We start from the raw sequence: 16,548 nt of genomic DNA on the forward strand, positions 1-16,548 counted from the left end.
TTTTACACTGAAATTTAAAGATCATTTAGGACATGCCCTACCCCGACTATACATCTGTCCCCACATTTTAAATTTAGCTCCACCTCTAATGCAACATGGTTTTACCCAGGTGCAAAGTTACTCCTTTTCTTTTCGCTTTACTCTCCTTAATGACTTAGGCCCAATGGGTCTGTTTATCAAATAGACAAAAGCCCTAGATAATGACTATTGCTGGTGGTAGCCTTCATTCAGAGCATCCAGTGATGCTCCCTATTTTCAAACAGGTTCAACAAACTGGTTGTAAAATTTGAATGTTTGCTCCTAAGTGCAGACAAATGATGTGAGCACAAAAGGTTTTTCTTCACATGCTCAAAATACACCAAGAGTACAATCAGAATTAGCCTATTCTCTCTTATTCTTGCCTTCTGAACAGTACATTTCTGCTGAACTCCTTATACGTATTTCTCTTTTCTCATAACATAGCTAACAAATGTTCTGCTTTTATATAATAAGACTACAATTTAAGTACATCAAACAGATAAAGATCAAAGAAGAAATGTCCTTTAAATAATTCACATAGCTAATAAGGCTTTTCAGAAGTAAGTGATTGCCTAAAATAAAATGGTATTTCCTTCATGGTCACCTATTAAATCAGTGCAGTGTGGGTACAATTGAATACATTTATATGAAAATTAAGCAGAAGGCATTTTTCTATGAAAGGTCACGCAAGGCTGTAAAAGTGGAATGAATAAAGAAAAAGTTGATACATAAAAACTTAGTGTAGTTAATGATCAGTGAATCTTAATCCTGGAGTCTTATGACAGTAAGTGATAAAAAGGTAAAATTAGGCAAAGGTTACAAGAAAGGAAGATCCGCAAAGTAGATTCAAAAAAGCAAAGGTGTGTGAGCAATTTATGACATAGCTTCTTTCTCCATGTTGCTACATATATTGTGATGAATTTTGACTTTTATTGGATATTAGAATGTTTCTGAATGTGTTCTAACTTCTATTTGAAAACCTTGTTGAGGAATCAGCCTGAATATTAGAATGTTTCTGAGTGTGTTCTAACTTCTATTTGAAAACCTTGTTGAGGAATCAGCCTGAATATTAGAATGTTCCTGAGTGTGTTCTAACTTCTATTTGAAAACCTTGTTGAGAAATCAGCCTGAATATTAGAATGTTTCTTAGTGTGTTCTAACTTCTATTTGAAAACCTTGTTGAGGAATCAGCCTGAATATTAGAATGTTCCTGAGTGTGTTCTAACTTCTATTTGAAAACCTTGTTGAGGAATCAACCTGGATATTAGGATGTTTCTGAATGTGTTCTAACTTCTATTTGAAAACCTTGTTGAGGAATCAGCCTGGATATTAGGATGTTTCTGAATGTGTTCTAACTTCTATTTGAAAACCTCGTTGAGAAATCAGAATGGATATTAGAATGTTCCTGAGTGCGTTCTAACTTCTATTTGAAAACCTCGTTGAGAAATCAGAATGGATATTAGAGTGTTTCTGAGTGTGTTCTAACTTCTATTTGAAAACCTTGTTGAGGAATCAGCCTGAATATTAGAATGTTCCTGAGTGTGTTCTAACTTCTATTTGAAAACCTTGTTGAGGAATCAGCCTGGATATTAGAATGTTTCTGAGTGTGTTCTAACTTCTGTTTGAAAACCTTGTTGAGGAATCAGAATGGATATTAGAATGTTTCTGAATGTGTTCTAACTTCTATTTGAAAACCTTGTTGAGGAATCAGAATGGATATTAGAATGTTTCTGAATGTGTTCTAACTTCTGTTTGAAAACCTTGTTGAGGAATCAGCCGGCCTCTTTTCCAGCTCCGGAGCTTCGCTAATCATGTAAGCTGATTGACTGCACCTGGCAGCGAGAGTTTGAACGCTCTTGTGTGTAAAGGTTTGGGGTTTGCATTAATGCAATTAAAAATAACTACTTTAATGCAAATTTCCATTAATTTATGTAGTCATATTATAGCTAGTTATTCACAATTTCACATTAGTTCTTCTCAAAACTATTGTGTAGTAAACCTGAGAATATTGTCAGAAGGAAAGCCCTGGCAACAGGAGCTACTGAATTTACTTCACCTGCACAGTTTGGCAGAATTAGCTGGCATAACCCCACCAGATAAGAGCTAGTGGGCAAAAGAGGGAATCCATCCAATAGAAATGCTTACATTCCGCTCTGCATACTTTATGGGTTAGATAAACAGCCTAGTCCGGTGGCAAACCAGGTGTCCTGAAACTAAAAGCCCCAGAATGCTTTGCCAATTGATAGCCAGCAAATAGCTGTCAGATTATGCTGGGACTTCACAACACCTGGAGAGCCACAGGATGTCTGGGCCTGGTCTAAACACTAGGGGCCTGATTCATTAAATTAAGAAGTTTCTTATTTAAGTCTCCTGGACAAAACTATGTTACAATGCAAGGGGTGCAAATTAGTTTTCTGTTTTGCACATAAGTTAAATACTGACTTCCGGGAGAGTAGACAAGTACGTTTTATTTTAATCTCTCATTGCTTTGATATGTTTGAAAATAATTCAGTGTCTGTTTACTGTATCATTTGTGCTGCATTATCTTTCAGCTCTCTGCATATTGTTATTTTCCATCCTTATTTACCCCCATTTTCTAATTTATATGTGAGCTATAATCAGTTGATTTTTGTGCTGTTGTATTCCCTCACCTCCATATATCTGTTTTCCTTAAGGACAGTGTTTTTTTCTTATGACTCGAGTGTGTGTTTATCTCCTTTCCATTGCTATCATGCTATGTTGCTCCCATCTGCCATTCCCTTTGTATCCTCTTTTCTTTATGGTTCTCGTCTTGTAGGATGAATTACAGCAAGATGTTTCAGTAAGGAATTACAAGTCATTTCCGTTTTGCTCAACGTATTAACATGGTACCTTTACCAGTGTGGTATTTAAGGATTTTGCAACACAAATCAATGTTAATTTTACTTAATAGCTCTAGTTTAAAAGAAGCACACTATTTTAGTAAAAATTATCATCATCATCATTTATTTATATAGCGCCACTTATTCCGCAGCGCTGTACAGAGAACTCACTCACATCAGTCCCTGCCCCATTGGAGCTTACAGTCTAAATTCTCTAACATACACAGACAGAGACTAGGGTCAATTTGTTAGCAACCAATTAACCTACTAGTATGTTTTAGAAATGAACTGTTGGTATTATAAAAATAATATATGGCAAGGTCAGTGGCTCTAGAATAAAGCTGGGTAAACACTACAGAAATTGACTACACATGAGAGTTCTGTAATGATTTTACCAACATTTGAAAGTCCCGATGAGCATGCAGATTTATGTGTACACACCTACACGATTTATCTTCAGATCCGTGCCCTTCAACTCTCATAACCATCTGCTGAAAAGATTGTGACTCATCTATAGAGATCTGTCTACACTGCTGTTCGTGCCTACGTACACACTTCCATGTTTGCCTGACATTGTTCCATCGTTGATCGTGATTTTTAGAAACTTTAACAAATCAAATCAAGCGATAAGATGGGCTTTGATACAATAAACCATGATCGTGGGAGTGTACACACTAATGTGACATCTTACCAAACGGTCGTTTATCGTGTGATCAGCACGATATTTGTTAAAAAACCTGTAATGTGTACCCAGCTTAAACATAATTTCCTAGACTCCATTTATATGTATGCATTCAACAATTCACAAAGTGTATTTCAGAGCAAGTCTGTTACATTCCGATGTCTCCAAATGATTTACGATAGAAAAGTGCAAAGGGACAGAAAGAGCACCCAAGGAACAGACTTAGTTAAATACATACATTTTTCCTAAACATGAATCAGCTCATTAATTCCATTTAAGCTTCAGATACGCTGCAAACAAAATCCATCTGGACTTACCCTTAGGGTTACATTTGGTAATGTGTGATTTACAATGTAACTGTTATTTTCCAAGATCCTGCTGTCTTTTGCAAAATATTGTGCAACTACATTTAGTTAGACTTTGCTCATACTGCATCCATTTCAGAGTTATTACTAAGGGCAAATTTTAATTTGTTAGTTTTCAGTAACCAGCTCTCCGTAATCAGCTTTGTGATGTCACTTTTAATAATATATTGTATCTATTTATTCCAAGACAAACCACCTACAGTTCATGCAAGATATACTGATACATTAATTATTTGTATAAGACTGAGAACAAGGCAATTGCCGTCTTGTCATCTCAGACAGTGGCTAAATAACCTTTTGCTAATACCGGGATCGGTTATCTAGATTATCTGTTCCCTGAATCTGCTGCATTATAATTGTTTATAGCAACTGTATAGGACCAGTCTGTGAATAAAGTTTTAGGAGGAAAAAAATAACATGAACTTTCTGGCAATTTCCAAACATTCTCATGTTAAAGCTTCTGCAGCTGAATTCCTTTGCCGGATATACTCTGTATGCATTGCTAGGCTGGTCTCTAAAGCTTTGCAAAGCATTCAAAGACAGTTTGAAAAGCTCTTCCTTTCTTTACAGTGGTGCCGTTGGCATTATTGAATTATTTATGACAGACACACAAATTTTGAAATGCACATTTCATGCAACAGAATGTTAAGAATTCACAGAATTTTTCATCCTCAAATTTATTTAACATATTTATATTTTCAATAATCATTGATTGATAGAATTGTTTTCTATGTCAATTTGTATTTTACCTGTTAAGGGCTGCATGGTGGATTAGTACTTAGTAGCCCTTCTGCCTCACAGGTCATGAGTTCAATTCCCGACTATGACTTTATGTGTTTGGCATTTGTATGTTCTCCACGTCTTTCAGTTTGTTTCCTCCGGGTGCTCCGGTTTCATCCCATACTCCAAAAACCTACTGGTAGATTAATTGGCTGCTATCAAATTGACCTTAGTATCTCTCATTGTGTGTGTGTGTTAGGGAATTTAGACTGTAAGCTCCAATGGGGCAGGGACTGATGTAAGTTCTCTGTACAGCACTACGGATTTACTGGCGCTATATAAATAGATGATGATGACAATGATAATAAAGGACAAGTAGAAAATTAAAGTGAAACGGTCATAAAATCTTAGATGAGGAGCAGTACAATGCACTATACTGCTAAAGCATTAAATGTATTGACATTCTACTCTAACCAAGAAATGCATCCTCCAATATTGGATTTGCCTTTTTTGAAATTTGAGAAAGTTTCGTTGACAACTACATATAAAGAAATACTTTCAGTTAACTGGCTGGTATAAAATCAGAATATTGTTAGAAGACCCACCAATCTTGATATCGTATATATACTGCGCCAAGATATAACTGATAATACAGGTTCTTCTTATCTGGGTATTCCCACTGATGCTCCCTTTACTTAAACTATTGAGGAGGGAGAGAGACAATGGGGTTCATGCTTACCTAAAAATATTTGTTGTTCTTCTTAAGTGAAGAATACAATGGTTGCATTGACTGCCCATCTATTGTTAACAGCAGAAGTGATGGAAGCACTTTCCGCCAGATTCACTGACCCTGCACATTGGGGTCATGCACCACTGCCAAGCAGGCTGCCATGCTGATCAGTCAGCATTTTAAATACGCTGCCCACTGGGTTGTTCATAGTGTTGATCCCTGTATAACCTAGGCAGGCGTGAGTAGATCAGGAACTAAATTTTGCTCACCAGGGCTTGATAACACAATTAAAAAATTAGAGTTCATATTGACTTATAGGTGCAAAGGTCTGAGAATGGAGCAACTGGAGAGATGCTGATGGAAAGCATGGGGGTAGTATCACATGGGAGATCTTTCCCCTGGGTGTTTCCTGCTGCACTTTTTTTAAAACTCTCCTATTTAAATGGATTTTGCCTAGATTGTGTCACACAAGCACGTTATCTGCTCTCACAGTTTGCATACAGTACTTATATGGCCAGCAGGAAAACAGCTCAAGCAAACGTTGAAGTTTGTTTTTTATCCTGCACCTATGCCTTGAATTATTACACAGCTTAGATGTTATAGACCTATTTCCAAAGCTATTTTTTTAATTGAGATTAAATAACTTGTATAGAAAGGACGGGCAATCGCATTTTGAAAGAACTGAGTGATTTAAAAAAAACACAATAATTCCCAAGGTAGGTTGCCTTTCTTACTATGGCCCATTTTTTTAAGACATTAGACTATCTCTGTCTACAGTATAAGCATAGATAATAGGATTTTAAATCGTGATAACTCCATGAATTTGTCTCTAAAATAAGCAATATAATTTACTTAGAGTCTTAAGGCACATTTATTGTGCTAAGCAAGTGTGCAGAATGTTGATCATTTCAGGACATCAATGATGTGTTGTATTCTAGGTCAAAAAAAGCTAATACAAGATCATACAGATTTGGCTCAAGAAGAATGCAAGTCGGAAACTGCTGATAATTCCATTGAAGAACACGTTGAAGGAGGACATGACGCAGATGGGGAAGAGATGACAGATGGGATAGAGGAAGATTTTGATGAAGATGGAAGCAATGACTTGGTGTGACTCAATTTTATCTGTATTAGATCTAACTTTCAAACTTCCATCCTGACCACTTAACTATGAAAAAAAGGTTAACAATATAGTAACAAAATTATGTTTAGTAATGAAATATAAAATATAATATATAAATATAATACAATATAACACCTTCATACGGATATTTACAATATGCATACAGTACGTTATCTACAACTAATACAATTATCTGAAAATTAACACATTTATGAATAAATCACTTTTACATTTGAGATGTCTAATATTAATGTTTAATATAAGAATTTCCAAGTATTAAATGTAACTTAATTTATGTGATAGGATAAAAATAAACTATCAACATACAAATGCTTCTTCTCTAAGCTTCTCAAAAAGATTTTAGTAAATGTTATCTCTATGAACTGATTAATGCATTAAAACATATATGTATCCTTAGCATGGATTAAGAACCAACTAAACTTGTGGCACGCATGCAATCCAGTTTGTTCACACATTTCTGACTTACACAGGGGTTTTAATAATGAAGTGGCAAACACATGTAATAGCGGTCATCTTCTAACCACACTTGTTCAACATGCGCTATAATGATCAGATTTCTATCACACATCAAATTTGTTTTGGGTCTACACACTGGATTATTTTTAGGTTATCTTTGTATTTAAAATTATGTCTATTACTTCATATATCCCTATCAGTGAGATGGAGTACGACATTTGAATAACGACAGCCATATATTATTTAGCAGTTTTATTTACATGAGCCTTTCTGTCTGTTATGTTAGGAGCATATATCTTATTACAACCTATAAGCAAAATAATAGACATTGTTACATTTATTAGGTGGCTCATAAATTAGTTAAAGCAACTGAAAGGAAAACAGCACAATTTGGATGTATGAACTTGATAGGAGCCTCATATCACTGCTCTGCGCTGTTAGGGGACTCTGTTATTATCTAACTTTCATTATCTAACTTCCATTATCTAACTTTCAGTCTGTGGCTTCCTGCTAGCCTCCATTCTCCTCTTTACATGATGACACAGGGGGGTAAATTTATCGAGCTGCGGGTTTGAAAAAGTAGAGATGTTGCCTATAGCAACCGATCAGATTCTAGTTATCATTTCTTTAGTACATTCTACAAAATGACAGCTAGAATCTGATTGGTTGCTATAGGCAACAGCTCCACTTTTCAAACCTGCAGCTTGATAAATTTACCCCAGGACCTGTAACATAAGCCCACAATTAGAAAGGTCCTTGTCTCCCAAAAGATAGGAATACTAATCTCCTTCTACTGCGAACATTCGGATAACCTGATTGGCTACTGGTTAATCTCTCCTCACCCACTTAGGAACTGAGGGCATCCCAAGCTGTTGTGGGATTTTGTGGAAAGATAAATTAAAGCCAATCAAGGCAGTACCATGGACCCTTGCATAGTTTGGTATCTGGAGTGCTCCCTATGTGATAGAGACAGATAACAAGCTACTTTCGAATCAACTCTTATTAATGGGGTTTGGCCAGTACAGTTACTTGAATGGTGTTTAATGTCCAAAGAAAAACAATGTGAATATATGTCTCATGTCATTTAGCTCTTACATTCAGGAGTTTCTTTGACTAAACTCATAGTTCTTTTCCTCTTTGCTCTCTCTTTACTTCAGATGGAAAATCATGTATCAGACATCGAAGATACAAGTAACTGAATTAAAAATTTCTGGTAAGTTTTATATCATAGTCTGAGATTTACACATGTAATTTAGGTTATAGAAGGCATGGAAGGCGCTACGGAATTTGATGGCGCTATATAAATTAAAGTTTAGAAGAAACAAGCAGTTCTCTAGTAAACAGGGTAACTTCTTTGTAGCCTGTTTACTAAATATCACAACAATGTACATCACATATAAAACACTAATGATAAGACATTCATTAAAAATGGTAAATCGTGCACCTATATAACCAATGCTTTTATCTGTAGACCTATTATGGTCCTTGAAGCAATAATTCTTATTAAATACTGTTGACATTTATATTGGTGATTCATGAGAGATCTAATAAGTCAGGTTAATAATTAGAGTAATAATTTGGTTCATAAGCGCTGTAAAAATATTTTTTCTGTCTTTTTCTATTTTGGAGGATTGCAGCCGTCTATTGTATAGCTGCTTGGCCATTGTACTGGAATCTGGTTAATATAATGAATTATTCATTATTATTGTGTGCCATTATCAAGGGGTTTTTCATTTTTTTATATAGCTTCTTTGAAGGCCTTAATGAAGCAAATCCGTTGCCCCTAGCTTTTTTTTCAAATGACACTTTTGGTATACATATTTTTCTATGTCATGAAAATAATATGAATATCTACAATAAATTCACAGATATTAAGCTATATAATTATTGTAATACAGTTTAATAGCTGCAGGCAGCATGTAGCTTTTTACAGAAGACAGTAATGGTGGCGCAGTGATCGGCATTATTATGACAGTGGCGTTATATATATAGCTGATGATGATGATAACAGTACTAGGCCATGGTTTACATTTAATCAGGGCATTATCTGTGTGATTATGTGGATTTCTGCTGGGTACTCTGGTTTCTGGCGCTGGAACAGATGTGAATGATTAAACAAAATCTACGAAGCGCTGCCTAATGGGTTAGAACTATATAAATAAATATTACTAATAAAACCAGATTATAATCCCAAATTGATCAGCAATATAAACAAGACAAAATACCAACTAGAGAATGGAAAATGCATTACCAATGTAAAATTAACCTATTAGCAACTTGCAAATATAAGCTAAAAATAGCAAAAGTAGAAAAAGAAAATCACAAAACATAAACAACTTATAGGTAGAGCAAGATTTAAGAAGGGATCGAATCTACTCCCTTCATCTAAATTAATTTATGTTTGACAACAGATATTTTGCTGCTTCCTATTCAATATTCAGTTTATACAATCAATTACAGTCAGTTGATTTTATTGTTACAGGGATCAGGTGATTGGCTGTTAACGTCAAGGAAATGTAAAAGTACAGGCAAATGCAAATTTTATTTAAATAGCTAACATATTGGGCATGGTTCACTGTAAGCACTCCAGGAAAGTTTCCTGTAAAACTTTACAATGGATTTTTGCGCAGCTCTGTCAGAAAATTGTTATGTGTTAGTTTGTTGAATTTTATGTAAAAAAAAAATGAAAAAAAATCTTATGAGCAGAAATGCCAATGATGCACCAAAAATTCACATTTTATTTCAGGTGGAAAGGACACAATTTAAAAACAGACCTCATATTATCTTACTGTAATTTCAGCTCTCACAGTTATTAATATCGCAAGTAAATTTATATTGCACACTTAAACATAAATCTACTAGTATAAGGTATATATAGCACTACAGGCTTCTATTTATATAATGAGACCACTGTAATATTGACATTAAAAATTGCATATCCCTCTAGAATGTTACATGTCCACAAATCTTTTGTTTACTATGTTTGTACTTCTCCCGTGTCTTGTTCTTTTTTATGTCTCAGTTCAACTTTTATAATTTTAGTGTGCTCTCTTATACTTCTTTTGTATTATGCTCATGTTTTATTTTGTTTGCTTTATATCGCTGTCTGTCTGACACTGCAGAATCGGGGACTCCTTACAAATAAATAATAGTGATTTTCATAAAGCAAGTTCACATTATAATTAAAGATTTATCTACCAAGAGTACCAACAAATATACGTGGATCCTTCAACTCAGATTATTCCCAACAATAGACCAGACATAAGCACAGAAGCTTGTCATTATTAACACTACAAATGTACAATAACTGATAATCCCACTAGGGCCTGGTTTAACAGACTATGTTACTGAAATAACCAAGATAAGACACTCTAGCCGAGCTCTGTTGCGATAGGGAACTTCTGCCTCTGAGTTAATAAATCTTTCTACAGTCTCAATGCATGGGGTTTCTTTTCAAACTACTCACACATGTTGGAGCTTACAAACTTTCACAGTGTTGCAATGCTTTAAGTAACTGCTCAGAGCACAGCTAGAGGCAGGTACTTAAAGCAGTGCAACAGGTGCAGTTCTAATTAGCATCAGACAAGGAGATTAACTCCTTCAGGCATGTTGCAAAGTTCAGGAGCAGGACAGCAGCACCTCTGATGGATTATAGGTACTGCTGCCAGATACAAAACAAAGGCAGTCATAACAGCTATCACAAATTGCTCTGTGTAAAAATACTCGCTGTTGTATGCTTCAACCCAACAATGCATTTGGCATGGTTGTGTTGGGCCTTTCTATGTTCAATTGGTGAAAATAAATAATATAGAACCTAATTTTTTGTGGTAATGTCTCTTAGGGGGGAAATCTCCTAAAAGTTCCATACATAATACATTTTCATTAATTTTTTAATCATCCTTGTCCCTAGAAGCATATTGTGAAGCTTTGGCTTTCAAAACTTCTTAATATTATTATCTGCCTAGGACCGGTAGTTAGCCATGTCTATGTAATTTATTTATCTTACATGGAATTTTTCTTTCTCTTTGTCTCCTGTTTAAAATATAATAAATGACTGAACAAGTAAAAAAAATAATGACCGAAAAATTATAAGGCAAAAATACTGTCTCATAATATTAATATAATATAATATCCATACAATATTAGCATGAGACCTTCACATTTTGTGCTAAGCTAGGAAAATTGCCCATGATAAAAGCTTCCTCCTGTCACTTAGAGGAGCATATAAATGTCGACATCTGAAAAAGGGAAGCAGAAGATTGAATGCACGCCCTAACACTGAGTAGCAAATGAGTATTCATTTATTTTAAAGACTGCTATCTTATCTGTAATGCATTTAGAAGCACTTTGTTATTATGGACATAAGCAGTCACCCAAAGTCTCATTATGTGATCTGTAAAGCAAAGATGTTTGTTCCTAGTGACAGGCAAAGTGACATAAAAATGCTAGGTAAAAGGTTATTTTTTGATGTTGCTAGCAGAATTGTTGTATTTAAATCTCTTTGTCTTGACTAGAGAAAAGAGACTCATGGCAGTTTGGTCTGACAAACTGGAATGAGTCTCTTTGAATTAGTAGTTCCAGGTTCGTTGTATTGCATCAGAAATATTTTGCATCACAAATCTTTCGTCCCTGATTTAACCAGAAAAGGTGCCTTAAAAACACATTTTAAAGATTAAAAAGGGTTTTTGTAAAGTAAATTTATTTATTGTGTATTTTGTGTAGAATTAATCATTCAAAATGACATACAATCTTCAGTAATTCTACTTGTTTAAATAATTTCCTATAAGGAAGCCTTCCAAATTTTGGAAGTTAAATTGAGAATCCTGAATTGCTAATAATCTAATGAATTCAAATCAAAATTGTTTTGTTCTCTACTGTTGTTATTTGGTTAATACTACTTTCACCCAAATATTTATTTAAAAAATTAAATCCCTCTTGTATGGGTCCAAAACTAAACCTTGTTTTGTTTTTTAAATCTCTTTATTTAAACATGATTGTATTTACATAATCAAATATTACACATATACAGAAGAAATGGTTACAGCAAAGAACAATCCAAGGATATATCAATTCTGCGTGATTAAAATATAATTCTAAGACAAACAAAATTCAAACAATTCATATGATCTACACATGCAATGAGATATAATATGGATGGTGTGGGGGAAATAAAAACTAATTTAACTAATTACAGGGAAAACATTTAAAATGTTATTTGGACAGAGAAAACTGAGCCACGAGTGACCTATCACATAGTCTCACTTGTGGTGCTTTTTTGTTAAACTACATTGAAGAAAGTTAGCTAAACATGGCCAGATAAGTTATACTGAGTACATCCAGGGAGAGCTGTGGATCAATCTATACTTGCTTTATTTTCTTGAAATGACAACTGCTTAGATGGACTTGTAAATATTCTGATACTCAGCCACATAACCTGACTGATACCTACAGCTGTCTCTTGATAAATGAAGGGCCTGCATAAATAAAGTCCCCAGTTTATCTCAAGGTTACTTTGCTATACAATTAACCTATGAGCATTTTCTGGATCCTGGATATGGATATTTTTTATATTATACTTCTGTGCTGCCTGCATTTGACCTTGTTCCTGGATTACTGCAATCTTCTTGACTTGGTGTTAGGGCTAATGGCTGCCAAGACAAATTTTTGGAACATATGGTATAGGGGTCTTCACCTTTAGCAGCCGCCTTTCCTGTAGAGCTTTATGTACTCGCAGGTACTTGGATGCCCCCAGGTCCTAAGCTCTAGTGTAGTAAAAGTTTATCTATTGCGGGCGTAGTGCCGCTGGAATAGGAGGCGGTAGCCAAGAATTGAGCGGGTGGTCAGAAGCAGGTCGGTGTCAGTGGTCAAGGTTGGCAGCGAGCAGGGAATTTCAAAAACAAAGCCAAGGGTCACAACGGAGATTTAGAAGAATATACACAGGAACAGAGCTGGTCAGCAAAATGTGTAGCACATAGCATGTTATAACCGCAGGTCCAATCAGAAGCCAGACATCCAATAAACAATAATTAGCCAACCAGGAGATAGTTAATTAATACTTGCAAATTTGCGCATGTGCCTGCCTGTCACAGATGCCGGGACACGGCGCTGATTGTGAAGGCGTCCCAGCCGATGCCCTGGCAACAGCCGGGATGGAGATAGCGGAAGTGATGTCCCGGCTGTTGTCATGACAGCCGGGACACAGGTGAGGACAGCCCGACACGATCCGCAGCTCGTAACACTTGGTACTGCATTTGTCTGATATAAGCAGCTTTCTGCTGAGACTCCTTTGGTTTCCTGGCAGTGGAATCCAAGTCTCCAAGCCGGGAACACTGATAAAGATGAACAATGTCCTGAGGCTCCGCCCACAAGGAGCCCATCATCTTGTCAAACGTGGCCAACTTCTAACTGAACTGTTCATGGCAAAACTCTTGCCTTTACAGTTTTATGGGTGTCTAAATCAATCATTTAACATGCTTAATGTCAAAATCAATATGTTTGTCTTATAATTTAATTAAATAGTTACATAGTAATTTTCTATTTTTTTTTTTTTAGGCCAAGCATATTATATTTATGGATTGCACGTGTATCATATAATTTCAAGCCTGATATTGTATTAGGATATTAGTAGTAAATATTTTGTACCATCTACTATGGGATACATTCTGTGTGAACACTAATCATTCCATGATAACAATGGTCTCTAGGATAAAGTGTTAAACAAGTACAAAAGATGAAATAGATTTTAGAGGTTGGGAAACAGCAATATAAAGAGTGCTGTAGATAAATGAGACTTTTTTTTCCTTTTTTTTCCATTCATCTAAAAGCAAACTTGTCTAAATTCCCCGTGGGTAGCCTGAGGGCATTTTCTAGTCTTAACCGTATTCCAAAAACAGTTGAACAGATTCTGCCGTGATGCTGTGTATATATAGAGAATGTGAGAGTATGTTATGGCACACATCATTTCCTTATCCTTATTACCTTTTCTTTCTTTGGTTTTAGATTAGAGAAGTCAGATTAAAACCTACGGTTTGCTGTCCTAATTATTCCATTCTCACATAGTTTTAGCTGCAAGGGGGACTGGTGTGGAGAAATTTTATTGCACCACTGTTGTGGTATTTTGTGCACATTTAGATCAACACCCCATTATAAGGTTTGAATATATGATTTGCAGATCCAGGAGTGAAGCTTCGGCTTTCCCATTGGCACATTAGGGGTTAAATGCCAAATCCCTTGACACACTCTGCCATCGCTCACCAGGGCATACAGCTTCATTCTTGTGTATTCCATCTGGTGCCTGCAACATTATACCATATGCACAGGAATCAAGTCATTGATGACAGCCACAGATTCCTGTCTAATGGCCAGAAACCACTTGTTATGATCAGATTATTCCTCTACAGTGTTTACTATAGAATGCTATGCTCTGTCATTTCCACAATCCTCCATAGAGAAGGCAGAGCCCCTACTAAGTCCAAGAGGGGCTCTGTGAACCCAACATTAGTGTTAAAGCCTGGATTAATTCTGTATGTTCTAAGTTTAACTTAGATGACCTGACATGTAAAATAATGTCATGCAAACATTTACTGTTTGTATTAGAAGTGAGAAAATGTTAGCTCTCTGTTGTGACTTTATTATCTGCTCCAATAGGATGCATTTCATATACACAACACAGATATTTAGTTATAATTAATATTTTAAAAACCTTCAATTCGATATGAAATTCAATTAGAATCTACATAGCTTTCCAGTGTTTAAGGGATGCCTAAAACATTGAATGATTGACATAACCTCATTCATCATTGTCTTCATTCTCACTGCCCCCTCACTTTCTGTACATGGAGGAGCAAGAACTGGCAGCTTCTTACTTGTGAAACTGCTGGCTGCTGCTCCTCCTCCATGTTGGTAATGGGCGGGCAGTGTGGCGGTGGGCTATGATGTCAGAACCCAGCATCACAACCCAAGAGAAGATGCCACCCTAAAATACACAAAGAAAGGCATACTCTGTTTACTAATATGCAACCATTGTTTATTTATTTTTTATAATAAAAAAAAAAATCTAAAATTTAAATTGTTCTGGTTGACCAACATCAATCCATATATCTATTTATCAAATCAAAGTTTTTGGGGTTAAAATCCCCCATACCCCCCATCTCCCCCAGGGTGTTCAGCTGTACTGACATAAACAAATGGATACTGGTGGAAATCTGTTAGGGGGTGTATTTGAATACTTATCAACTAGACATTCAGTCGTAGGTACAAGCCTTTATGATCAACTAATATTTGGTTTCTGGTTTATTGACTTAAAACTAAGACTAATATTTGGTTTCTGCTTTATTGACTTAAAACTTTTTTTGGCAATGGCAGAAGATAATGTATTTGAAGTGTCCAAATTACAATTCATTATTACTATATATAAAGTTTGATTCAATTATTTTAAATGACAAAACGCTTGAAATATACAAATACTAATTTATGTGATTTTTTTTGTGTGTTCATTCATCAGGTATTATGTCAATGAATTAATGATCCTGAGGATTGTGAGAAGAATATGACGTTTATATAAATGGGTGCACAAATACCTAAAGAAATATTTGCTTTATGTTTTCTCTCAACCCATGCTTTCCAATTGTATCACTGTATATTTTTTGTTTAGATTGTAAATGTTTGTTTTTTTTCTTATTCTTTTCTGTTTTTTTTGCATACAGCAATTTTTTTCCCCAATGATTATACATATCTTTAATCTAGTTGTATTATAATTTGGATAGAAGATTGAGAGATTGTACACATTTGTATATTTGTACCAGCCATTTTTCATAACTAGCACATTCTCTGTATGTTGCTACAATTGCATTTGGTTTGTGTGTGTGCATCTTTACCTGTTGTTTGTCTGTACTGAAATTTATGTATATTAGTATATTTGCACTGCTGTGCTTAATTCACAGATTGACTTATTTAAATGTAAATAGTTGAGATAATTAATATCAGTCTTTATCAGTAACAGTAAAACTATTAAGTATCTGTTGTGGTTTTCTTTACTTTTGCTTATCTGTATTTTCACAATAAAATGTATTTGTTACAAATGGATTTATTTGGCCCCGTTCCCCATCAATAGATATATTTGAAACATTCCTAAGTCACTTTCTAATATTAAACACATATTTATGTTATTATGCCCAGTTTATATGTATCAGTATAAAATTATATTAAAACGTATAAATTCATAATTTATTTTAAAGTCTGTTTTATTTATAAATTGTCTTCAAAATAAAAATAAAATATGTCTTACAGAAACAATATGAAGTAGTATAAATACATACCAATGGAGGAAATAAAATCTTGTGGCATTGTCATGAACAGTTTGAGGGAGATGTTTTTAATTACTGAGAACCATGGAATATTATATGAAGACATTTTTCATACATGAAAGGAATCTGAACATTTTTATTACATTTTCTTTTATTTGGCTAAAGGAAATTGGAAATCTGTATTTTTACTCATCCACAATATCTAGTTTATTAAATATATTATTCTTATTATTATTATTATTGTTTAATAAAATAAAATTTGTATTC

General features: G+C 34.8%; 1 protein-coding gene across 6 annotated transcripts in view; it reads left to right on the plus strand.

Annotated features, from left to right (window-relative positions):
* Positions 1–16,347, plus strand: part of RALYL (RALY RNA binding protein like) — a 479,279-nt gene extending 462,932 nt beyond the window's left edge. For all 6 annotated transcript variants that reach the window (XM_075213728.1, XM_075213729.1, XM_075213727.1 and 3 more), the window contains 3 exons: positions 6,315–6,484; positions 8,134–8,189; positions 15,480–16,347. In XM_075213728.1, coding sequence (XP_075069829.1) covers positions 6,315–6,484; positions 8,134–8,175 — 212 coding nt within the window. In that variant the 3' untranslated portion in view covers positions 8,176–8,189; positions 15,480–16,347. The remainder of the gene's footprint in view (positions 1–6,314; positions 6,485–8,133; positions 8,190–15,479) is intronic.
* The last annotated feature ends 201 nt before the right edge of the window (positions 16,348–16,548 follow it).

Source organism: Mixophyes fleayi, chromosome 5, assembly GCF_038048845.1.
Source record: "Mixophyes fleayi isolate aMixFle1 chromosome 5, aMixFle1.hap1, whole genome shotgun sequence".
In the NCBI taxonomy this organism is placed as follows: Eukaryota; Metazoa; Chordata; class Amphibia; order Anura; family Limnodynastidae; genus Mixophyes; species Mixophyes fleayi.